The sequence below is a fragment of the Capricornis sumatraensis genome, chromosome 13 (assembly GCF_032405125.1).
Source record: "Capricornis sumatraensis isolate serow.1 chromosome 13, serow.2, whole genome shotgun sequence".
NCBI lineage: Eukaryota > Metazoa > Chordata > Mammalia > Artiodactyla > Bovidae > Capricornis > Capricornis sumatraensis.
The window spans coordinates 2,738,427-2,765,234 of record NC_091081.1 but is presented as its reverse complement, the minus strand read 5'-3'; the positions used below and the strand labels follow the sequence as shown (position 1 = coordinate 2,765,234).

The 26,808-nt window shown below is 40.4% G+C and overlaps 1 protein-coding gene across 1 annotated transcript in view; it reads left to right on the top strand.

Moving 5' to 3' along the window:
* The first annotated feature begins 4,945 nt into the window (after positions 1 to 4,945).
* The window catches only part of TMEM30A (transmembrane protein 30A), a 40,026-nt gene continuing 18,163 nt past the window's right edge, over positions 4,946 to 26,808 (top strand). Inside the window, exon 1 of the mRNA XM_068984882.1 lies at positions 4,946 to 5,258. Coding sequence (XP_068840983.1) covers positions 5,022 to 5,258 — 237 coding nt within the window. The 5' untranslated portion in view covers positions 4,946 to 5,021. The remainder of the gene's footprint in view (positions 5,259 to 26,808) is intronic.

The window sequence follows — 26,808 nt, the reverse complement described above, 5'->3', positions numbered from 1 at the left end:
AACAACAACAGAAATAATAAAAGTATTATACTTAATGTTAATAACTCTAAAGACATGTCTATATTAAGCCAACAACTTAATTTCATTCATTAACCATTAATCTTAGATCTCATGACCCTGAAGTTCATTTGGGTTAGTTTTTTAAATATTTCTGAGTATTTATATAAGTGCTTAATTTCCTTTAAGCCAATTAAATAGAGCTCTTTTACAGATTAACATTGGCAATCTTACACATCTACAACACACACACAGATAATGATGTTGTGCTGAATAAAAAGCTAGGTGGGTAAAGCTACCATGATGGCAGAGCATAGTAGAGGAAAAGGAACTGGAACGATATCAAGGAGTCTGGAAAAGTCATTTCAACCATTTGGACCTCATCTGAAAAGGTAAGTTTTAGATTAAAAATGTAAGAAAGCTTTCAGTTATACAAGTGTTGGCAAACCTCTCAGATTCAAGTTTGGGTGTCCAACGTGCAGCCCAAACCAAGTACTGAGACCCCAGCGTGCATGGAGAAAGGTTCATTAGATTTGGCCAAAGTGAGAACAATAGAAGCAAGATTGCTTAGCTTCCCCGTAACAAAGAAGCTAAGTTGGGGAATTTTACATGATTAGGAAGCAAGAGAGAGGGAGTTTTAGGGAACTGAGGGGGGAAATCTATGTTTCTTCAGTCTCAGAAAACCACTGGTACAACCAGACTTCTGGGTGCCAGCAGCTGATCATATATTATCCTTAAAGTCATCCATTTCTTCTGCAATACAAACTCATAAATTCTCCTTGTGACCCTGGTGTTATCTCCTCCTGCCTGACCAAGAAATAGCATTTCAGCAGCTAAAAGTTAGATCATGAAAACAAGGAGTACTGGGCAGGGAGCAAGGAGCCAACATGTGTGAGCAAACAAGGCCTGCTGCTGCTAAGTTGCTTCAGTCGTGTCCGACTCTGTACGACTCCATACATGGCAGCCCACCAGGCTCCTCCGTCCCTGGGATTCTCCAGGCAAGAATACTGGAGTGGGTTGCCATTTCCTTCTCCAGTGCATGAAAGTGAAAAGTGAAAGTGAAGTCGCTCAGTTGTGTCCGACTCTTTGCGACCCCATGGATTGTAGCTCACCAGGCTCCTCCGTCTATGGGATTCTTCAGGCAAGAGTACTGGAGTGGGTTGCCATTGCCTTTCTGCAAACAAGGCCTAATCAGAATTTATTTTAGTCCAGTTGCTAAATGTTAGGGGGTGCTAAAATCACAAGGGGTCTGGCTAATCACAAGGGACCCAGCTAAAAACAAGGGACCCATGCACACAGGTCTATATTTCAATCAAAATGGACTTTTTAATTAGAAAAGAAGAAACAAGAAGTTAATCTTTTCTACAAACAAAAAACTAAAAAAAATAAAAACAGTATATCAGAAAAAATATATCATGATCACTCAGATCACTAGAATAACAACAACAGCAAAAAAAAAAAAAAACAAACCCTGAAAGCAAATTACTTGACCAGTCTCAGAAAACGCTGGAATACCAACCCAGTTAAAGTAGTGGTCCCCAATCTTTTTGGCAACAGAGATGGGTTTCGTGGAAGGTAATTTTTCCAGGGACAGAGGCAGGGGTAATGTGGGCAATGGGGAGTAGCAGATGAAGCTTCACTTGCCTGTCGCTCACCTCTTGCTGTGTGGCCTGGGTTCCTAATAGGCCGTGGACTGGTATCAGTCTGCGGACCAGGGTTTGGGGATCTCTGACTTAAGGAACTATCACATTTTTAGTGGGTATAATGATGCAACCAGAAATGGGGAGAAAAAAAACTTGCCTTATGTTTTGTATTGTTGCATTATGTCCAACGTTGTTTATATATATTTACAAGCCAACAGACCCTGGAGAAAGAAATGGCAACCCACTCCAGGATTCTTGTCTGGAAAATCCCATGGACAGAGAAGCCTGGTGGGTTACACCCCATGGGGTCGCATACAACTGGACACGACTTAGCAACTAACACACACAAGCCAACAGAACTTAGCAAAACATTTCTCCATTAGCTTTGATAGCTGAATCTTTTCCACTTGTGCCTGAGGTTGAAAGGACATTTACATAGATCAAAACAACATATAGATCAATTTATGTTACCAGTGCTATGCTAATTATTCGAGAGATAAATGTTGCTATATGAGCAAATGAGTTATCTGCCAGATAAATATTAGATTGGATCATCCCTTGAAATTTGTAGTCATTTTTTGAAAATGCATATAATTGTAAATTATGAGGCCCAAGCAATCTTTTAGTTCCCCTTCCCTTAGTTCACCTTCCAGAAGGCCTAACTATAGACAAAGGCTTAAAGAAAGTAAAGTTTGGTGACCTTTTTTTTTTTTTTAAGTGATGTGACTTACTCTCTGTTCTGGATTTCAAAGATGCCAATTTAACATGGGCTATATATAATTTAAAAATTCTTTTCTACAAATAAATACTTCCTGCAGAAAATTTGGAAAATACAAGATTGCAAAGAAGTAGAGGAAAAACATTCTCCATCCAGTCAGCGGAGGTTACTACCATTTACTTTTTATACTATATAGTTATACTACTTTAGTATTACGATTAAGTCACTTTTTGTTATGTATTTCCATGGGCCATTAAATCCTTGGTAGTTCTTCAGTGTCTGCACAAAATTTCATTTTATAATAATGCCATTCTTCATTGAAGTTTCTTTATCAAAAGTAAAATAAGAGCTATAGATTATTAGGATTGTTAAGTCTTTAATAAAAGACCTATTAAAGATGTGAAGAGATGTTTTTCCAAAGAAGACAAACAGATGGCCAACTGGCACATGAAAAGATGTTCAACATCACAAATCATCAGAGAAATGCATATCAAAACCACAATGAGATATCACCTCAAAACCAAATGAGATATCATATCACTGTCATACCTGACAGAATGTGATGTGCTGTGCTTAGTCACTCAGTTGTGTCTGATTCTTTGCGACCTGATGGATTGTAGCCCGCCATGCTCCTTTGTCTATGGGGGTTTTCCAGGCAAGAATACTGGAGCGGGTTTCCAAGCCCTCCTCCAGGGGATCTTCCCAACTCAGGGATCGAACCCAGGTCCCCAACATTGCAGGTGGATTCTTTACCATCTGAGCCAACAAGGAAGTCCAAGAATACTGGAATGGGTAGCCTATCCCTTCTCCAATGGAACTTCCCAACCCAGGAATGAACTGGGGGTCTCCAGCATTACAGGTGGATTTTTTTACCAGCTGAGCTACCTGAGAAGTCACCTGTCAGAATGGTTTTCATCAAGACCACAAATAATAAATGTTGGTAAGGATGTGGAGAGAAGGGAACTCTCATGCACTTAGTAGGAATGTAAATTGGTGCATTCACTGTTGGAAAAAGTATGGACGGTTCTCAAAAAATTAAACGTATAACTACCATATGACCCAGTAATTCCACTCCTGAGTATTTATCTTTCCCAAATGAAAACAGTAATTTGAAAAGCTATATACACCCCAATTGCATATCATCATTCCAGGTGGCTCTAGTGGTAAGAAGGAATCCTCTTGCCGGTGCAGCAGATGTTAAGAGACACCGGTTTGATCCCTGGGTCAGGAAGAGCCTCTGGAGAAGGGTAGGGCAATCCACTCCAGTATTCTTGCCTGGAGAATCCCATGGACAGAGGAGCCTGGTGGCTACAGTCCATAAGATTGCAAAGAATGGGACACAAGAGATTAGCAGGCATGGAAGCAAACTAAATGTCCATCAACAGACAAATGGAAAAGAGTTAATACTCACACACACACACCACGCAACGGAATACTACACAGCTACAGAAATGAATTAAAATTTGTCATCTGCAACAACTTGGACAGACTTGGAAGTTACTATGCTAAGCTAAATAAGTGAGACTAAGAAAGTTTAAATACTGTATAATATCACTTGTATAATCTAAAAAAGTAAAACTAGTGAATATAACAAGAAAAGAGAGAACAAACTAGTTACCAGTGGGGAGAGGGAAAAGAGGAGGGGCGAGGAGGGGCAAGGTGGGGGCAGGGGATTAAAATGTACCAATTATTAGGTGTACTTTACAGCACTGGGAATATCGCCAATGTTTTTTAATAACTATGACTGGGGCGTAACTTTTAAAAGTTGTGATTCATATTGTACAACTGTATCTCATTTTTTTAAGACTTAAATCAATATGCAAAGTAGCCTGGAGATCATAAATGGTGGAAAAACAAGTCAGAGCAATTACAGGCATGATAACAGGGTAAACCCAGTCACATGATTTATTCCTGAGAACAAAAAGATCACCAACCATATACATCCCACTAATATTTATCCTCGCACTTTAAGTGGAGGTTTATTTCTTTAAGTCGACAAAGTCGTGGTTTTGTAACTCAAGCAAATACTGCCAATGCCACGAGGCTCAGGCTCTCTTTGTGTGGCCTTTCCAATGCTGCGCTCCCCTTTTACAGAGGACCTCGAAGTAGACGAAACACCTAGCTGGCTTGAAGCCATCCGCCCCTCGGCTGACGGAAGCAGTGCAGGCCGGGCGGATCCATCAACCACCTGAAACACCCGTCGCCATGATACCAAAAAGAGCGGGCAGCGGAGTGCGAACAGAAGCTTCCGCGAGCCGAGTGGAAGACGCGCTTATGGCGCAAGCGCCGAGGCCTCTTCGCCCCACCCTCCCCAGGGCCGCGCATGCGCCAACGCAGCTTCCCACTCGGGATAGAAGCACTCCCTTTGTCGTCACAGGGCAGATGATCGGGGTGCGTCCGCCTTTTCCCTCCCCCTTCCATCCTCCTCCCTTTCCCCCTCCCCTTGTCCCTCAGTCTTCTCCCTCCTTTCTCTCTCCCTCCCTCTGGCGTCCCCCGCCAACTCTCGCTTCCGGTCGGCGGCTGTCTGCGGAAGGGTGTCCCTCCCCTTCCGCCTTTACAGCGGCGGCGGCGGCGGCGGCGCCTGCGCGTCTTCTGTCAGGGTCAGCAGGCGGGTGCCCTGGGCCGTCCACCTGCGCGTTGCGGAGCCGCACCCGGGGGGGTCGATGGCGATGAACTATAACGCGAAGGATGAAGTGGACGGCGGGCCCCCGTGTCCTCCCGGGGGCACCGCTAAGACCCGGAGACCAGATAACACGGCCTTCAAACAGCAACGGCTGCCGGCTTGGCAGCCCATCCTGACGGCTGGCACGGTGCTGCCCACCTTCTTCATCATCGGCCTCATCTTCATCCCCATTGGCATCGGCATCTTCGTCACCTCCAACAACATCCGCGAGATCGAGGTGAGCGGCGGGGAGGCGGCGGCCGTGCGCGTTGGCGCCGCCGGGGAGCGGTGTCCCTCCTTCCTGGGGTCCAGGGGGTCGGGCGGGCCCTGCCCTTCCCCACCTTCTGTCTTCCTCAGTTTCCTCTTTCTTTTCCTACGGGTTTTTCTGCATTTGCATCTTTGCCGGCGCTTTCTCTCGCTGTTTATCCAGTTGGGGAATGACTCTTTGTAATGCAGAGTGTGGGTCAGGGGAAGAACGCCCCTTTGATGGGCGGTTTGTGTGGTTTTGAACCTCTAACGGAGGTTAAAAAAGGGAAAAAAAAGAAAAGGAGAAGTGGAAAGAAGTTACATGGAGATCAAACTCCGGGAGAGTTGACACGGTCAGAGTGTCACTTATCTGTGTGGGGATTATCCCGAGTCACGGAGATAACAACACCTTGGCCGTTGTCGGGGAAAGGACCCAGTGTCTTAGAGGCAATGATGATTTTTATGTAAAGAAGTTGCCATGTGGCAGATCACGTATTAGGACCTGTGACCGAAGTGTGTACAGTACTTTTCACTTTGAACTCACAGATGCTTTTACTTACAGGGGCGTGTTACCGGTGAAAGGTAACTTGACGCTTCAATTCCGGTTTTACTTTTAGGTTACATTGATTAATAATCATGCCCTACATTCGCCCTCGTCCCCCCTCAACCCTCCCCACCCCGCCAGATTTTAAACTGAAAAAAAAAAAAAAAAGTCTGTGACCTCACAGGGAGAGTAATTTGTGAATTATTTCCTGAACGTCTTACTGTTATAAGACATGATAGAGAAACTTGGGGAAACATCTTGACCTCCGTCGGAGAAACCATCATCGTAATATAGTACCTTCATACATCTGCAGTGGTGAAGATAGGTTGGTACAGAATGTAGAAACTTTGTGTACATGTCCAGTATTAAACATCTGCTCATCCTCTTTTCTTGACTATCTGAGGGTATTTTTTATCTGTTTGAAAGGGGAGGAACGGGTACAAAATTCTCTTGATTTTTTTTCTGTTCTATCAGTTATGTCATTTTTTTCCCTTTTTAATTATACTAAAGACTTTAAAATGTATGCATACAATTTAATAGGGCTTTCAAAACAACTTTATTTCAATGGCAGGAATAGGCATACTTTCCAATTTAATTAACAGTGTTACCTGTAAAAGCAGAATCATATTTTTAATTGTACAACGTGTACATTTCTGTTAGTAATACGAGTGTATAGCATAGTTTTAAAATCTTTTACTGAAAGTTCATTTTCAGTTCACAGTAAATTTTTCAGTCTAATGTTCTCTTTTATCATTTTTATCTCCTAGTAGTCCTTCAAATGTAGTCCTTAGTGTTCTCCCAACTGTATTGTGCTGTGCTGTGCTGTGCTTAGTCGCTCAGTCATGTCCAACTCTTTGAGACCCCCATGGACTGTAGCCCGCCATACTACTCTGTTCATGGAGATTCTCCAAGGCAAGACCACTGGAGTGGGTTGCCATGCCCTCCTCCGGGGGATCTTCCCAACCCAGGGATCGAACCCAGGTGTCCCTCATCGCAGGCGGATTCTTTTACCGTCTGAGTCGCCAGGGACGCCCCAAACCTTTTTAGGACCACACATACCAGGATGTGAGCATAGTGGTATAATACAAGGGCCGTGGGCTCTAGGCAGGAGTCAGGCAGAGCTGGGTTTAAATTCCAGCTCAGCTATTAACTGGCTCAGTTTGTTGCAAAACATAATCACCCTAAGCCTCAATTTCTTCACTTGTAAAATAGGTAAATAATTCCTATTTTTTGTGAACTGTGAGATTTAGAAAGAAGATAGATAATATTCCTGGTACTACATTTATACACTAGTTACTGTATTGTGATGTCCGCTAATCAGGAGATGAGAAATGGAGTCAGAGGGGTTGGTATTTGCTAGTAAGCTAGAAAAGCATTGTAAAATTGAGACAGAAACCAAACCTGGATGTCTTGATTTTCAGTCTTAAGCTTTTACACTATACTGGGATCCTTATGTCTATGTTTTTAGCGGATATTAAGATGAAAGCAGCAGTAGTTTGGAATTTATATGATGAGTCTTTACTAAATTATCAGAACTCAATTTCTGTCAGTATTTACTATACTATGAAGGTAAATGTTAACTTTCTTTAAAACTTTCAGATTCTGAAATAAAGTTCTTCACGCTAGTTGATGAAATGGAAAGTTCGTAAATAATTTTCATGTATGTAATTCTGATTTCAAACTGTCTGAAGAGTCTACTGTAGCTGGATCTCGTTAGAAGGACACTGAAGTTGAGTCAAGGCATTAGAGTCCAGCTTTTACTCCCTAGTTTGTGATCTTAGGCATGTTTTTGAGTCTCAGTTTTCATTTCGCTTGAAGAGCTGAACGATTCAGACTAGATGATCCCTTAGAGGCCTTGTTCAACTTTAATATTCTGTGACTTCCAACTTTAATGTGATTTTAAGAAAAATGCTGCATATTCAAGTTGTATCACCTTTGGAACTAGAGGAGATGAGAATTAAGAATGATTAGGAATTTTGTACCAGTGCTCAGATACAGTTGTGCAAATAAATTTTTTAAAAATTTGATGATTGTGTAGAGAACTGGTTCTGAATTGAGCCTGGAGTTACTAGAAGAACCTAGGGAACTTCCCCTAAGCACACATACTTGTTTCTGACTGCTCCCCACCCTTTGTCAGTCACTAGTTTAAAGTTGAGGGTTATTAAAAATAAATATGTAAGAAGAAGTTCTTGGCAAGATTCACTTCCGTACTACACGTTGCTCACATCTCTTTAGCTTATGTCCTCATTTTTGAAACTTTTAAGACTTTCATTATTGCACTCATCTCATCCACTAGTAAAGTAATGCTCAAAATTCTCCAAGCCAGGCTTCAGCAATACGTGAACCATGAACTTCCAGATGTTCAAGCTGGTTTTAGAAAAGGCAGAGGAACCAGAGATCAAATTGCCAATATCCTCTGGATCATGGAAGAAGCAAGAGAGTTCCAGAAAAACATCTATTTCTGCTTTAGTGACTATGCCAAAGCCTTTGACTGTGTGGATTGCAATAAACTGTGGAAAATTCTGAAAGAGATGGGAATACCAGCCCACCTAACCTGCCTCTTGAGAAACCTATATGCAGGTCAGGAAGCAACAGTTAGAAGTGGACATGGAACAAAAGACTGGTTCCAAGTAGGAAAAGAGTAAGTCAAGGCTGTATATTGTCACCCTGCTTATTTAACTTATATGCAGAGTACATCATGGGAAACGCTGGGCTGGAGGAAGCATAGCTGGAGTCAAGATTGCTGGGAGAAATATCAATAACCTCAGATATGCAGATGACACCACCCTTATGGCAGAAAGTGAAGAAGAACTAAAAAGCTTCTTGATGAAAGTGAAAGAGGAGAGTGAAAAAGTTGGCTTAAAGCTCAACATTCAGAAAGCTAAGATCATGGCATCCAGTCCCATCACTTCATGGCAAATAGATGGGGGAAACAGTGGAAACAGTGGCTGAGTTTATTTTTCTGGGCTCTAAAATCACTGCAGATGGTGACTACAGCCGTGAAATTAAAAGACGCTTACTCGTTGGAAGGAAAGTTATGACCAACCTAGACAGCATATTGAAAAGCAGAGACATTACTTTGTCAACAAAGGTCCGTCTAGTCAAGGCTATGGTTTTTCTAGTAGTCATGTATGGATGTAAGATTTGGACTATAAAGAAAACTGAGTGCCGAAGAATTGATGCTTTTGAACTGCAGTGTTGGAGAAGACTCTTGAGAGTCCCTTGGACTGCAAGGAGATCCAACCAGTCCATCCTAAAGGAGATCAGTCCTGGGTGTTCGTTGGTAGGACTGATTTTGAAGCTGCAGCTCCAATACTTTGGCCACCTGATGCAAAGAGCTGACTCATTTGAAAAGACCCTGATGCTGGGAGGGATTGAGGTCAGGAGGAGAAGGGGATGGCAGGGGATGAGATGGCTGGATGACATCACCGACTCAATGGACATGGGTTTGGGTAGACTCTGGGAGTTGGTGATGGACAGGGAGGCCTGGCATGCTGCGGTTCATGGGGTCTCAAAGAGTCAGACACAGCTGAGCAGCTGAACTGAACCAAAGGACTTTCATTGACATAATATATCAAATTACTAGGCCAGAGAAGACTTTTCCAGTCAGAATGCTTTCGTAATATAGCTTAAAGTGCTAAGATCAGAAATCCAGATAAAAATCAGTGGGTCTTCATCTTTTTCCTGGAAAGTTTATACAAAATATTACTACTCTTGTAAAGCATGTTGGACTCCCCTAAAAAAGGTGTTTAGAAATAGATTATCTCGTCTCATTAGGTTTCTATATCTTGTTTAGCTGGGTTTTAGATTTTCTATTATCTAATAAGATAGAAATTTTTAGAAAACTAAAATTGTTCATTTTTTCAGTCATAAAATATTTAATACCTAATTAAAACTAAGATTTAATATCTTCACTTATTATTAGCAGCAAGAAATAAGTCTTTAATGTGGCAGTTGTAAGAGTCGGGAACATCTTTCTATTAATACCATAAAGGTAATGTTTTTCTAGTTGATGGTCCTTGTTTTTGAGGCAGAGATGTCAATTGAATAGTGCGAACCTGAAAAAGAAAGTGAAAGTCGCTCAGTCCTGTCCGACTGTTAGTGACCCCCATGGAATTCTCTAGGCCAGAATACTGGAGTGGGTAGCCTTTCCCTTCTCCAGGGGATCTTCCCAACCCAGGGATCAAACCTAGGTCTCCCTCATTGCAGGCGGATTCTTTAGCAGCTGAGCCACAAGGAAAGCCCAAGAATACTGGAGTGGGTAGCCTACCCCTTCTCCAGGGGATCTTTCTGATCTAGGAATAGAACTGGGGTCTCCTGCGTAGCAGACAGATTCTTTACCAACTGAGCTTTCAGAGAATCCCCTTCTATCCCTGATAGAAAGTATTCTTAACTTTTGCATTTTCACACGTTTATCAGTTTTAAGTTATATAGTTGCAAATTAATGGTTAGAATCAAATGAGGACATTATTTGGAGTGATAGCATAAATTTAGAACTAAATATTTACTTCAAAATTAATATTGCCAAAGTGTTGTGTTCAACCTACATTTGCATTTCAAATTTTAGTGGAATAGCACTCCCACCCCCATGCAAACATGCTTGATTGAGAAACCCTAATTCTCTTCCTCTTCACCTTATTATTGTTTCATTTATCACCCTCAACTCTGTTATTCTGGTTTTTTTCTGTTTCCTAGTTTCTGACAAAAATTGATTTTTATCTTTTGATTTTATGCTTGTGCAGTTTGAATTCTTGGGGCTTCCCAGGTGACTTGATGGTAAAGAATCCACCTGCCAATGCAGGAGACTGGGATTCGATCCCTGGGTCAGGAAGATCCCTTGGAGAAGGAAATGGGAACCCATTCCAGTATTCTTCCCCGGGAAATCCCATGGACAGAGGAGTCTGGCAGGCTACCATCCACAGGGTCACAAAAGAGCTGGACACGACTTAGTGACTAAACAACAACTTAGGTTCTTAGATTTAAGGATTTCAAAAGGATCTTCTGTATTTGGTATTCTTTGTTTATACTTAGCCCATAGCTAAGAGTCAAAGAAGAATAAGTTGGTTTGTAGACATGATTGTTAAAATTTAGATAGTTCATGTTGAGAAGTGTAAAGATTTTAGTAGTTAAATGAATTGCAGTTGGTTAGAAGTTGACTCTTGGAAACGAGATTTTTAGCATTCGTGTTATTTGTTTCTCTTGTAACTTTAGTACTTAGGGCCATGGTACGGGGAGGAAGGTGGAGGGGGTGCATGATGGGGAACACTGGTACACCTGTGGTGGATTCATGCTGATGTATGGCAAAACCAATACAATATTGTAAAGTAATTAGCCTCCAATTAAAATAAATAAATCTATATAAGAAAAAAGTAAATATGGCTAGCGAAACCACTTTTGTGAAGCCCAGGAACTGAGAATGGTTTTACAGATGGACATTTGCAATTGAGTTTGATGCTAGAGGATAGTAACCTTGAACTCCAATAATATGAAATGTTATCTCCCCAAAATAATTTTATTCTTACTTGTAGACCTGTGTCACCAAAAAATTGTACACATTTATTATTATATTTTTAATTCCATCAATTAAAATCTGTTATATAAGAACCTATATAATATCTCCAAACCTGCCTCTTAGTTTGCAAAGCATAAAATATTTACTTTCTGACCCTTTACGGAAAAGAATTTCCTGTCCTTGACTTGGAGTTTTAAAGAAACATACTGCCAAATTTAGCATTTGTTATAAAAATAGCAGTGTTTATTTTATACATTCTAATCCTCAATAATTTTTCAAGGTAGGTGTAGTGATCACTGATAATTGCTTGTATTCTACATTCTTTGTACAAATAAATGTAGAATACCTTAGTTGAATTTACCATTGATCTTGGTACAGGTAATATTATTATCCATGTCTTTTCACAGATGAAGTTTAAGCAACTAAACGAAATTGCTTTTGAAGTTTTTACTTCGGTTACCTTTTGTCTTCATTAGAGCCTCTAGAAAGGACAAGTAATTCTCTTTTATTTATCTCTTATTTTTTAATTTTTATCTTTTAAAGATGAATTCTTTAGTATGAAATCATTAGTTCAAGGGGTACTTAAAATGTTGTTTTTAAATTTAATCTAATTAATACTTAATATGGTTTACCTTATTACTCAGCATTTTGTTGAGTGATCTGTTTAAGTCTTATATTGATTTCCTTTTAAGTCAGATTTACATTCGAAAATGGAAGTTCTCCAGCCCTTATACAGGGTACAAATGGCATGTCCTTCAAAATCCTCCTTTCCCACTGCATGAAGTCCAGTCAGCTTTCTTAAGAATGGAATGCAGTTTAAGAATTACTGAGAATTGTCAGTTTGATTTAGGAGAACAATTACAGTGGTAGCAGAAACAGAGCTGAGAAACATGATAGCGCTTAAACTAGCCATCTCCATCTGTTGCTTTGCCTCTGGCTCTTTGTGTTTTGAATTTAAGCTGCCAGGCAGGTCTCCCGCTTGTTGTTCTGCACTGTGCCTTCTATGCTTTTGACATGTAATAGGCATTAATTTTTAAAATAAGGGAACTATAGTTCCTCTCCTACCTGGTAGCATCTTTCTTTCTAGGGTAAGTTATGAATTATTATCTTAAGTATAAGCTGTTTCTTCCCTAATTTTATTGAGGTTGCAATTGACAAAAATTGTATAGATTATATAAATTTTATATTTATATAGTTATATATATTGATACATATACATTGATATGCATTGTGAAATGATCACCATAATAAAGCTAATTAACGTGTCCATCACTTCCTATAGTAACTCACATATTAAAAAGACAAGTGATAACAAGTGTTTGTGAGGATATAGAGGACAAGGAGCTCTTATGGAATGTAAATTGGTATAGCTATTAGGGATAAGATTATGTTAGGTGCTCAAAAATGAAAATACAGAACTACCATAAGATCTAGCACTCCCGCTGCTGCTGCTGCTGCTGCTGCTGCTGCTAAGTCGCTTCAGTCGTGTCCGACTCTGTGCGACCCCATAGACGGCAGCCCACCAGGCTCTCCTGTCCCTGGGATTCTCCAGGCAAGAACACTGGAGTGGGTTCCTTCTCCAATGCATGAAAGTGAGAGTGAAGCACTCCCACTAGGTATGTTTTAAAGGAACTGAAATCAGTATCTTGAAGAGATACATGCACTCCCATATTCACAAACCTTGTTTTTGTACCCAGTGGATTTTATTACAATTTGGATATTAGGCCAGGCTGCCTCTGAATTTGAGTTTATGAAGGATATAGTGGGGTTTTGATGGTAAAAACTCATAGACTGAGTTAAATTTAGCAAGAGTTTTAATCAGCATTTAGCATTTTCTATAAGTAAAGTGCTGCTCTGGGTATAGTATGCCCAGAAAAAAGTCTGTGAACAGGTCCTCCTTTTTTTTTTTCTTCCAAGTAGTGAGCCCTCCTTAGAAACCTCACGAAGTCTTTCGGAGGAGATGAAGCATATACACATAAAAGGAACTGCAAGCATTGCTGGATGAGCGGCACAGATAGAATATGCCCTAGAGGTCCAAAGAAAGACAAGATTACATGTCTCCAGTAACCGTGGAAAACTTTCAGGTGGGCTTTGAGCTGGAACTTGAAGAATAAATAGCACTTCTAAAGAGGAGGTTGGGTGCATTCCAAGAAAGCAGATTTAGATGAGCAAAATCGTAGTAGCAGGAAGTCAAAAGGTGTAAAAAGTTGGAGTGAGGGAAAATAAGCTGATGCTAGGTGGTGGATAGACTAGGTATTTGATGATAAAAGATGATGGTGTCCACTGTAGAATGATTGCAGTGAAGAGCAGTTAGATTTAGGATGTATTATGAAAGTAGAGCTAAAAGAATTTTCTCATGTAGTGGGTGTGTAGCTGCTGCTGCTGCTAAGTCGCTTCAGTCGTGTCCAGCTCTGTGCGACCCCATAGATGGCAGCCCACCAGGCTCCCCTGTCCCTGGGATTCTCCAGGCAAGAATACTGGAGTGGGTTGCCATTTCCTTCTCCAATGCATGAAAGTGAAAAGTGAAAGTGAAGTCGCTCAGTCATGTCTGACTCTTAGCGACCCCATGGACTGCAGCCTACCCGGCTCCTCTGTCCATGGGATTTTCCAGCCGAGAGTACTGGAGTGGGGTGCCATCGCCTTCTCTGGTGGGTGTGTAGGGTGTGAGATAAATTGTAGAATCAAATCTAACTTGAAGATATTTTGGTCTGCATTGGAATGATGGAATTGTAATTTTGTAACCAAGCATGGGTTTGTATGCCAGGTTGCAGAAACTGATAGCAAGTATTTGCAGCAAAATGTAGGGTTTTATTTGTAGAGTGCCACCGAGGGGAGTGGGGGACAAGCCACTCCGACCTGGTCTGTGAGTTGGGGCGTTTCTTAAGGAAAAGAACACAGAGGCCGAGATTAATGGTCATCTTGTGATGTTTCTTTATTTGCAGTTTTGAGGGTCAGGATGTCTCTGGTTTACGTGGTCCATGGCTCAGGCATCTGTGAGCTCATCTTGTCCCGGAGAAACAGCCTGAGTTTGTGTGTTAATGATGATGTCTATAAGAGCAGTTTTAGTACAGCAGTGATGTTATCAACAACCACTGTGATTTTAGTCATCTGACTCTGGTTGATTAGCGTTCAGCTAGCACAGGCTTGAGGTCAGAGGGAACAAGAAAGGGATAAGTTTTGGATAGAGAGATTGATTAGTCATAAACTCAGGGAACACGGTTTTAGGGGGAGGTGGCTTTAATTTATCAAGATGGGGAAGACCGTAGAAACAGTTGCGGTGTGATAGCAGGGGTTGGGAGGTTAGAAGCTGAATAAAGAGTTCTGGTTTTTACTTGTTACAGTGAGATGCCTTTTAAACATCCAAATTGGAAATAATGAGTAGACAACTGAACAGGGAGAAGGTTGAGACTGGGGTCAAGTATTTTGAGGTTTCATCAGTGTAGATGATACACAGAGACATAAGATAGAATGAAGTTAAAAGAGTTAAAGAAGGAAGAACATCCAAAGAGAGCCATGAGTCACTCCAGTGATTATAGAGGTCGGGGAGTGAGGAGAAGCTAGCAAAGGAGATAGAGCAGGAACAGCTAGTGAGACCGGAGAAAAGCAAGGAAATGTGGTGGTCTGGAAACCAGTTTCAAGGTAGAGCACGTGATAACTACGCCCAGGGCTGCTGCTGCGAGTTCACGTGAGCGGAAAACTGGAAGCTGACCTCCGAGTTAACAGCATGAAAAGCAGCTCTCGTGCAACGAATGGAGTCACCATCCACATGGGTTTCAAGCCAGAAACCCCGAAAGTCTTACTTGTCATCATCTTATCTCTAGCCACTAACTTGTGTAGATTTTACTTTCTCTGTATTTTTTGAAACACTTTTTCCTTTTATTTCTACTGCCTTTGTCTGTATGTTTTCCATGTATTGCTAGGTTATTGTAATAGCATTTTATTTTATTTTTCTAGTTGGCATTTTCTTCAATCTTTCTGCACGTTACTGCCAGAAGCGTGCAGGCTAGTCTGAATATTTAAAAGACTGGTCTGAATATTTCATCTCTCGCTTAACATTTCTTCCATGTCTGCCTCTGGCATTCAGGATAATGTTCAAAACCCTTAACATGGAATGTAATTTTCTTCATGATAAGCTGGCCTCATCTCCTACCACTCCCCTGCCCTTTGCTTTAGTCATAACTGTTGCAGTTTATGAAATGTGGCATGTTGCTAGATCAACCTGAAATATCCTTCCTTTCTTGTTCTACCACAGTTTTCAAATTTCATTCCTGTCCCACCTGATATACTGAATAAATGGATGCTTCTGTCCGGTTTCATAAGGACTAGCTTATAACCTGGCATAACATTATTGAATTATATTTTTAAATTACTAATTAACATAACTTTCTATCCCACTATTATATAAGTTCTCTTGTGGCATGAACGATGTATTTTTCCATTATATATTATCATCCTGGCATCTAATAGAGATAGTTCCTGGAATCTAATAGAGATCTAAAATGTTTAAATAAATGAATGAATAAATTCCAAAGATGATGCCTAAATTTTGAGTTTGGATGCTTGGGGCAATGGTGGTACCATTTGTAGGCATCAGAAGACCACTCTTAGGTGTGAGGTTATGGGAGTCAATGAACCATGACTATTTTTTTAACTGAAATTTTTAGAAGTGTAACCCCCCGAATTAACAAGTCACAAATATCTGGCTTAATTTTTAAGAGCTCACCATGGATTTGAAATACCATGGAGATGGTAAGAGTTTCAAGTGAGAAAGAAGAAATTCAACCAAAGGAATACATCTAGGAATATGAAAATGGGACTTGAGGGTGGAAATAAGTGTATAATGTGTACCTTATAATGTATGAAATATGATATGAGGCCGCACAAGGTTATTGTCAGAAAGTAGCACTGGAGACAAAGATAAAAGCCACTAATATTTGAATATCAGTTATATGACTGTGTAAAACAAAGCTTTATGTAGAAAAGACCTGTATTTCCTTTAAATAGAAGCCCTAGTTTACTCATACTGATTGCTTATCTGTTCCTTTTCTCTACCCTCTTGTATAGATTGAAGCATAATTAGCAAAGCCATTTTCATCAGTTTTGTCCTAGGCAGTTTTTATAACTTGATACTTAAGTAAGAGTCTTAAGGGGTAAACTAAACCTCATGTTGGAGTATACTTTTTTGTTTGTAAAAATGCATTAAATGCCAGATGTAAAAACTTTGTGTGTGACAACTTAGTATAACAGAATTCTATTTCAAACTCTGAAAGTTAAGGTGTTCCTGAAATGACATCCACCTTGCCATAACCAAGTTGTTGTTTTGAATCTGTATTTTAGACAAAAACTATGAAGATTTGCTGGTACTGTTTAAAACATCAGCATATTCATGAATGGTGTCAATTTTATTTTTAAAACATAATGTCTTTTAAATTGACTTCCATGTTTCCAAATGATTGTACAGTAGGAGCAGGCCAGTCTTATATAAAGAACAGCAATTTTGGAGTTAGACAGATATGATTATATCACTGTTACAGATTGAATTGTGTCCCTGTGAAAGACACGTTGAAACCTTAAGTCCAAGTACCTGAATTTGACTTTATTTGGAAATCGAGTCTTTGCAAATGAAATCAAGATGAGGTTATTCTGGTGGGCTCCTGTTCAGTATGTCTTATCTCGTGTCCCTGTAAGAAAAGACAGGCATAGAGTGAAGATGATGTGAAGAGAAGACACGGGGAGAATTACGTAGCAGCAGATGTGGAGGTGGCGTGATGCAGCTGCAAACCGAGGAATGCTGGCCGTTGCCAGAAGCAGGCAGGAGGCAAGGACCGTTTCTCCCCAGGGTCTCAGGGAGAATAGCCCTGCCGGCACCTCAAGTTCAGACTTAGGGCCTCCAGAACTGTGAGAGAAGAAATTTCTCGTGTTCTAAGACACCTAGTTTGCAGTAATTTGCTTCACTAGCCCTCAAAAACTAATAATAGTCATATATTAGCTTATTGGTTCTGGGCAGTCATGTAACCTCTGAATATCAGTTTCCTCTGAGAAAGATTAAAATAGTTCTGGCACTGAATAGACATTTGGGAAATAATAGCTAGTTTTTAAATTTTTTTATTGTTATGATGGTTTGCATGACATATTACTTAATTCGTTTATCATTTCCACATGTGAGATTGACTTTCTGATTGAATTAGAAGTAAACACCTTTTCGGTAGTTCTCACTAAGATACTTTAACCTACAGAAACATGCAGCGGGTTTCATACGACTCATAGAATTTTATTAGGATATGAAGGGTTAAACTTGTTCTGTAACTAAGCTTTTGATTTTTTAAAAAACTAATTTTCAAAAATAAAATAGTGAATTAAAAAAATAATTCAACTGTTAACTTTTAATTGACTCTAAATAATTTGAGTATGTGTCGACTGAAAAAAAAATCATCAACCTTAAAGTTGTGAGTTAAGTTTTGTTTGCAGGTCTTACTGAGTATTGAGCCCAGGAGACAGCCTCCCAGCTCTGATGTGCTGTCCCCAAGAGGTCCGGAAGGAGCCAGGATATATAGAGTTTAGTCCCCGACTGAATCCCTAAGAAGAGACTGACACTGAAAGTTAATGATTTTAGTGCTTTTCTGTGTATGGGAAGATGCAGGAGTCTGGGCTCACTGAAATTATTCCTTAGATGCATCTTGACTGTCTCAGGCCAGTACCTCAAGCACAGAATGCTTCCTGTTTTTCCTCCATGCTGAATTTCCTCAGGGCACACCATTGGTGGGCAGATGCCATGGCTAATTGCTTGGTGCTTATAGAACCGGGATTGGGGGGCAGCATTCCCTGTCCACGTGTCGATGTGATGTCTTTCCTCCACCTCCTTTATCTGATGAGCGTTTTTGAAGGGAATTTTTCTTCTTGAGGTATTACCTATTGAATAAAAAGGAAGCTTTTTATTTTATATGCTTTTAAAAATGTTCAGTGTCCCAGAATATCCTGCTTTCTTCTTGTGCCCCCTTTCCCCCCCTCTCCTCACTCTTTGCAGTCCTTACCCACCTTCTTTCTTACTGGGGCCTGGGTTATACAGATGACCTCATCTATAGTCATAAAAACATGTGGAGAGCTCAGTGCTGTCCCTCATTCTTGAGCCTTGAGTTAGAAGCAGTGTAAGTTGTATTACTTCCTCTGAGGCGAGAACATGGTCCACTGCTCAGCCTGTACAGCCTTCTCTTTTCGTGGGAGATCTCTTCATAACAAAGGGGGAAGTTGGCTTCTGTGGTGTCACATCAGTGGCACTGGTTGACTCCCAAATCCTGAGGTGTCTGCTGGAGGCACCTAGGGCAAGGTTAGCATCGTGACCTCCCTGTCCCCCAGCTCTGTCTGCCCTGCCTGACGGGAACTGAGCCAGCTTCGTTTTTGTTGCTGGAGTTGCAGCATCTCGTGTGTGCAGCTGTGTCGGTGTGAGGGTGCTGTCTCCTGAAGCTTCTGACTCCGCCCTTTCTAAGAGTTCTGGGCTGGCTCTCTCTACATTTTGTCCCCTGGACTACAAAGCCACACTGCTCTTGCTTATAGTGACTCTAGTTACAGAAGCTACCCCTTTAGCTTCGACTCTGTAATCCAATTTCATTTTTCTGTTTTCTGAGACCTAAATTTTCCTTACTACTGATTGCCAACTGTTTGGTAAATGGACACTGTAGAAAAATTAGATGTTTTAACTGGTGAACTCCTAATTGATTCTCACATTTTTAATGCAGAACTTTATGTCCCAAATTCATGTACCTTGGCTTTGTTCATGTGTTAAGCCCTCAGTTAGAGATTGTTGCTCTTGGTACTATCTCCTTGTAGGTAACATCCACTTATCAGTCCTCATGGAGAAATTGCTGGATACTGGATTAGGTATGAGTTTCCATAGGACCTGTATTTCTTTTACCAAAACACCCATTCCATTTCAGTGACGTGTGTTTTGTCACTGTAAGCTGCATGTGGTTAGATATTGGGGTGAGTCCCTCTTGCCTGGAAAACACAGACATTCAAGTAAATATTAAGTTAATAAGTGATGCTTTCCTGACAGCACATTCAGGAAGAAATGAAAGTCATATTTCTTAGACTCCTTTTTTAAAATCTGTTATCACACGGGTGTTTGGTTATGTTAGCCTCCTCTCTCTCCACTTATTTCCTGCAGGACATTTTGAACACTCAGGATTACTTAGCTTTCCGAGGCTTTGTTGCCAGCAACAGTAACCAACTGTGGGTACCTGATGGGGGAGAGGATTTATTGGAGGGAGATTGGGTAGGTCTCACACTGAATAGGTGGGAGGTCTAGAGGATCAGGTTTGGAGACGAGAGGAAAGCAAGGGAAGTTTGGAAGCAGAAATAGTGGCTCAGATGCCACAGCCGCTGTTTAGTTGTCTGTTAGACTACTGCTTCAGCTGCTGGTCTGATGACACCCACTCAACTCTGATTTTGTGGAGATTCAGTGCTCTAGTCTGTATCAGGCTTGATCCAAATCTTACGCTTTTTGCTTGGCTCCTGGGGTTAGGATGCGGAAGGACTCAGTTGCTCTCTTGGCTTCTGAAGTGGAAGATTGAGCCCTGCCTGCCTCCGAAACTCTCAACATGGAGAATTCCCCAGTGCTTCGGAGTGTGTTTGGGTGCTGGGCAACCTGATTAGCAACAAAAATAAATCACAGATACTTTTCTTCGTTCATATAATCTGGAGGCTCTGAGTTTGTGCATCAGAAACGATGGTATATTCCTTGTGTAAGAGGACATAAGATGGTGTTAAGAACGTAGATTTTAGAGAAAGTCAGAGCTGGGTTTAAATTCTTGGTGGGTGATACTGGGAAAATTACTAAACCTTCCTAAATGTCAGGTTCCTAGGTTAAAATAAGGAAAATAAAAATTAACTTTGCAGGAAACTATTATACATTATATATATTAATGAGTTGATGTGTGTTAAGTACTTAATGTCAGGCACTTAGTATATACATTTGATAAACAGTAGCCTATAAAACTATGGAGAAGGCAATGGTACCCCACTCCAGTGGACGGAGGAGCCTGGTGGGCTGCAGTCCATGGGGTCGCTAAGAGTCAGACATGACTGAGCGACTTCACTTTTAGTTTTCACTTTCACCCATTGGAGAAGGAAATGGCAACCCACTTTAGTATTCTTGCCTGGAGAATCCCAGGGACGGGGGAGCCTGGTGGGCTGCCATCTATGGGTCACACAGGGTCGGACACAACTGAAGCGGCTTAGCAGCCTATAAAACAAAGCATGTTCTTATGGATCCAGTTTACCTTTCAGCATTGTCTCATTTCCTTCCAATGTGAAAATGCTCCGCAAATCCAAACTGTTCATGCTCTGCTGCTTCTGCTGCTGCTGCTGCTAAGTCGCTTCAGTCGTGTCCGACTCTGTGTGACCCCATTGACGGCAGCCCACCAGGCTCCCCCGTCCCTGGGATTCTCCAGGCAAGAACACTGGAGTGGGTTGCCATTTCCATCTCCAATGGGTGAAAGTGAAAACTGAAAGTGAAGTTGCTCTGTCCTGTCCCACTGTTCGCGACCCCATGGACTGCAGCCTACCAGGCTCCTCTGTCCATGGGATTCTCCAGGCAAGAGTACTGCAGTGGGGTGCCATCACCTTCTCTGCTGTTCATGCTCATTGTCCTTAAATGTACCTGTGGGTCCTGGCTTCATGCTTCGCCATATGGCCCTCTTTTCCATCTTTTTTTCCTTTTAATGGCTCATTTCAGATCCTCTTTTCTTTGAAAGTACTAGTCCGTCTGGTACTTACTGTCCTCTGCTGTTCAGTTTAGCACTTAATATTATACTTATTTTCCCTGTGTGTTAACCTTTGATGAAGTAGTCTTCTGGAGGGCCGAGGGAACTGTTTTTGTGAAGAAGCAGTTTAGTAGAAGGAACACTGGACTTCGAGTCAAAAATTCTTGTGTCCAGCATAGCACCAGCTCTTGCTATTTGCGTATCCTTGGGCAAGTTTCTGAATGTGTTCTCTTTATGTAAAATGAGGATAATACTTCTGGATTTTGGTGAGGATCAGATGAAATACACGTTTAATAGAAAGGACTGTGTAAACTACATAAAATACTACTTTTGCATCTGCCTTGCACTTCATGTCATGTGTTGCAGATAGAAAGGTTTAAGGTGTTAATGATCATTTTTTTTACTTTCAGAATTTCCTGGAATCGAAGACATGTAATTTTTTTGTATATTTAAAAAAGTATAATTAAAAGATTATGATGAAAATGTTATAGCTATCCTTTGATTTTGTAGAAGTATAATTTAATATTAAGCAATACTTGGTTTAAAAATACTTAAGTTTTAATATACTATAGTAGTGTAATTTATTAGATTTCATATTCCATCCTATTGTTTTTGTTCAATTAAATAAAGAATATATCTTTGTTTAATCACAACTGATCATCTTTCTTTCCCCCTTTGCCTTAGACACCAATTTGAAAGAGAGTGGTTTAAGAGGTTTCTGTTCAAAGGCAAACCATATATGGTAATAGACCCAGCTGGCAACTTTTTTTTAATCCTAAATTAGACTTAGAAGAAAGAGAAGATGTGTAGAGATTTTTAAACAAAAAATTGAAAAAAATTTAATATATTTTAATATAGATTTTAGATATATTTTTCTAAATGGTCTCATCTTTTCTCTCATCTTGTCAACATCATAAAATTTGACTTTTAAGTGGAATATTTTACATGAATAAGCCCTAGGTAGAAAGCTGTGACCTCTCAAGTTTAGTGAAAAATTATATATGCTTTGCCTGTCTTCATTTAGGAGACTTGTGTTTATTAACTTGTTTTAATTACATGCTAAGCCTCTCTTAGATATTTGTAGTGAATGAAAATTTTCTCTAAACAAAGTTTCATTAGTAAGTAGGCTTTGATGGAGAACATTTCAATAGGTTGTATCAGAATTTGACAAAATGAAGTTTTATTAAGCAGTTTTATGATTTTTGAAAAGCAGTTAGGTGTAATTGTTTAATTTTTTAAAAACTTCTGTTGGAGTATAATTGATTTACAGTGTGTTTCAGGTGTATAACTGAAGTCGCTCAGTCGTGTCCAACTCTTTGCGACCCCATGGAAGGTAACCTGCCAGGCTCCGTGGTCCATGGGATTTTCCAGGCAAGAATACTGGAGTGGGCTGCCATTTCCTTCTCCAGGGGATCTTCCCAACCCAGGGATTGAACCCGGGTCTCCTGCATTGCAGCCAGAAGCTTTACCGTCTTAAGCCACTAGGGAAGTCCAACACATATATTAATTCTTTTTCACATTCTTTACCCATATGGGTTATTATAGAATATTGAGTAGAGTTTCCTCTGCTATACCGTAGGTCCTTTTTGGTTATCTGTTTTGTTGTGTGTGTAGTAGTGTGTCTGTGTTAATCCCAAGCTCCTAATTTATCCCTGCACCTCCCCACTCCAGCGTTTCCCCTTTGGTAACCATAAGTTTGTTTTTGAAATCTGTGAGTCTGTTTCTGTTTTGTAAATAAGTTTGCTTTTATCATTTTAAAAATTAAGAGTCCACATGTAAATATTATTGTATAATATTTGTCTCTGTCTGCCTCACTTCACTTAGTATGATAATCTCTGGGTCCCTCCATGTTGTTGCAAATGACATTATTGCCTCCTTTTTTATGGCTGGGTAATATTCCATTGCATTTATGTAGCACATCTTCTTTATCCATCCCTTTGTCAGTAGACACATAGGTTGCTTCTGTGTCTTGGCTATTGTAAACAGTACTATGAACATTGGGATGTTTGCATCTTTTTGAATTATATTTTTTCTTGATATATCCTCATGAGTGGAATTGCTGGATCAAAAGGTAGTTCTATTTTTAGTTTTTTAAGGAACCTCCATACTGTTTTCCATAGTGATTGTACTAATTTACATTCCCATCAGTAATGTAGGAGGTTTCCCTAGATGTTGTAATTTAAAGCTTTATTTTCTATATACAGATTTTAACCTTTTTTTTCAATTATGAAAAGAAATTGAATATCCACATAGAAAGTTTACGTGTTCAGTTTCAAAAATAAAGGTCAGTTGGCTTTTTTTTTCTTCTTACTTTATTAAGGTAAAGGTAATTAGAGTTGTTAATGATAAAATTCTTACTTATCACAAGAGTGATAAGACAGATCCCAGTCTGGGAGAAAAAAGTTGTTAAAAGGCATATCTGATAAAGGGCTGTTACCAAAATATACAAGGGACTCTTAATACTCAGCTATAAGCAAGTGAAAAACTATTAAAAATAGGCAAAAGACCTGAACAGGTACCTCACCAAAGAAGATATGCAATATCCTAATAAGCTTAGACTGCTACAATGACGTGTTGTAAACTAGGTGACTTAAATAGCAGGTACTCATTTCTCACAGTCCTTGAGGTAGGGATGTTTAAGGTCATGGTGCTGATAGGTTTGGTTCTTGGTGCGGACCCTCCCGGTTTGCAGGTGGCCACTCTCCTGCTGCCCTCACCACAGCAGAGAGAGAAGGAGCTCTGATTTCTTTTCCTCTTTTTATTAGAGGTATTAATCTCATCATGGGGACCTCACCATCCTGACCTCATCTAAACCTGATTATTTCCCAAAGGCCTCAACATATGAATTTTGAAGAGACACATTCATTTCATACATTCCACCCTTGTGCTCATGGACAATACTTCTATTCCATGTAATCAGCCCCCAAAATCTCTTCTGTTTCCAGCATCACCTTTAAAGTCTTCTAAATATCATTATAATCAGATAGGTGAGACTCACAGTATGATTCATCCTGAGGCAAAATTCTCTCCAGCTGTGAACCTGTGGAACCAGATGTGCTTCCAAATACTGTGAAGTAACAGACATACAGACACTCAAATTTGAAAGGGGGGAAAAAAAATGAAAAGGGTGATGAGTTCCAAGCAGATCTCCAAAACTTAGCAAGACAGATATCATCAGATCTTAAGGCTTGAGAAGCCTCTTAAGGCTTGTTAAACCTCTTTGGTTTAACACTCTACCTTCGAGACCCACTGGGGTAGAAGTCCTGCTTCAAGGCTCTGGGTTGCTGCCAGCCGGTCTGTTGAACTCCTCCTCCAGTACGAAATGAGGATGTAGCCCTGATGGTGTCAGAAGTCATCTCAGGGATCATTCTTCTCTTCTTTTGGAGAACCCGTAGCACATTATGTAGAGAATGGCTCCGTGGGCCAGTCCTGTCGGATCTGAGCAGTTCCTCGGCTTGCCTTCCTTCTGCTCCTTCTCTCTCCCCTTGAGTTCACACGGCAGTGTGTCTGCTAGAATGGCTGACTAGGTCCACGGTTCGCATGCACACTCATCTCTTTACTGAATGGTTGTTCCGCTTAGTATTACCCTTAGTTGTACCCTTAGTATTCTTTTCAGAGCATGCTTTCTGATTTTTTGTGGTATGGATAGGTTTGAGAATTTTTGTTTAACATGTTTTCTCTTTGTTTAACATTTTTTCTTAGTCCATTTTCTCCTCTCCCGTCTTACTATTAATAAGCAGTCAGGTGGAACCAAGCCACTCTTTGAACACTGCTTAGAAATCTAAATATCCAGCTTCATCCTTCCACAAGTGCTACATTCCACAAAACCCTGGATCACAGTTTAGTCATATTCTCTGCCACTTTATTGACAAGGATCACCATTTTCCCAATGTCCAATAATGTCTATTTCTAAGACTTCACCAAAGCTGTCTTTTACCATCCATGTTTCTACCAGTATTCTGATCATGTTTATTTATTAGCTCTCTAAGGAGATGGAAGCTTTCTTTTTAACTCTCCTCATTTCTTTCTAAGATCTCACCAGAATCACCTTTAATGTTTATATTTCTAGCATGCATCTCAAATCTCCAGCCTATACCCATTTCCCACTTCCAAAGCTACTTCTGTCTTTTTGAATATTTGCTGAAGCAACACCTCACTTCTCAGTACTAAAGTCTGTCTTAGCGTAAACTGCTATTTTAAAAACTGTATAGACCAGATAGCTTAAATAACAGACATTTATTTCATACTGTCTTGGAGGATTGGAAGTCAGACCAAGGTGCTGGCAGGTTCAGTTCCTTCAGATTCTTCACCCTGAAGAGAGTGAAGAAAGACCCTCCTCCTGACTTGTAGATGGGTGCCTTCTCACTTTATCCTCCCATAGCAGAGAGAGAGAGAGAGAGAGAGAGAGAGAGAAGGAGCGTGCAGAGAGAGAGAGAGAGAAGGAGCGTGCATGCAGTGTACACAGGCAAGCACTCCGCTCTGTTTTTTCCATCTCAGAAGGATTCTTGTTCCATTGTGGAGGCCCTACCTTCATGATCTCATCTAAACCAAATCCAGTGTTCCCACCTCCAAGTTATATTGGAAATTAGGGCTTCAACATATGAATTTTGGCGGAACCAAACATTTAGCCCATAATTTACAGATGGCAAGTAAACAAACGTGAAAGATGCTTGACATTATCATTAGGGAACTGCAAATTAAAAAATGAGGTACCACTGCACACCTGTTAAAATGGTGAAAACCCAAAACATCAACAGCATCACATGCTGGTGAGGATGTGGAGCAAAAGGAAGTCATTTATTGCTGGTGGGAGTGCAAAATGATACAGCCATTTTGGAAGACAGTTTGGCGGTCTCTTACAAAACTAAACATACTCTTATAACGCAATCCAGCATTTTTACTGCTTGTTATTTATGTAAATAGGCTGAAAATTTACATCCACATGAAAACCTGCACATGGATGTTTATAGCAGTTTTACTCGTAATTTCTCAAACTTGGAAACAACCAAGATGTCCTCTGTGGTACACCAAGAAAATGGAATAATCTTTGATGCTAAAAGGAAATGTGCTATCAAGCCATGGAAAGACAGAAATCTTAAATGCATATTACTAAGTGAACGAGATAAATCCAAAAAGGCTTCATGCTATATGATTTCAAATTATGTGCCATTCTGGAAGAGGCAAAACCATGGAGACAGTAAAAAGATCGATGGTTGTCAGGGGTTAGGGGTGAGGGAAGAATGAATAGGTAGAGTGCAGAGAGTTTTTAAGGCATGAAACTATTCAGTATGATACTGTGATGGTGTATTTATGTCATTACACACTTGTCAAAACCCATGGAATGTGCAACACCAGGAGTGAGTCTTAAGGTGAACCATTGCCTTTGGGTGATGATGTAACGTTACAGGGTCATCATTTGTAACAAGTACGTTTCTCTGGTGAGGGATATTGATAATCAGGGAGATTGTGTCTGTAGGTCCAGGGAATATATGGGAACTCTGTAGTTTGCATTCAGTTTTGCTGTGAACTTCAAACTACTCTAGAAAATAAAATCTATTTTAAAAAATTCGTGTAATGGAAAAAACTTTTCTCATTTTAGCTGTTAGGTCAGGTCTTCTGACATCTGCTGGTGTATTGCAATTCAGTTGTGACACTAACCACCTGAGTTTGTGTCAGAGTCCACAGGTGTAAGGGCTTGGTCTCCAGCAATACATCTGAGTGCCACTCA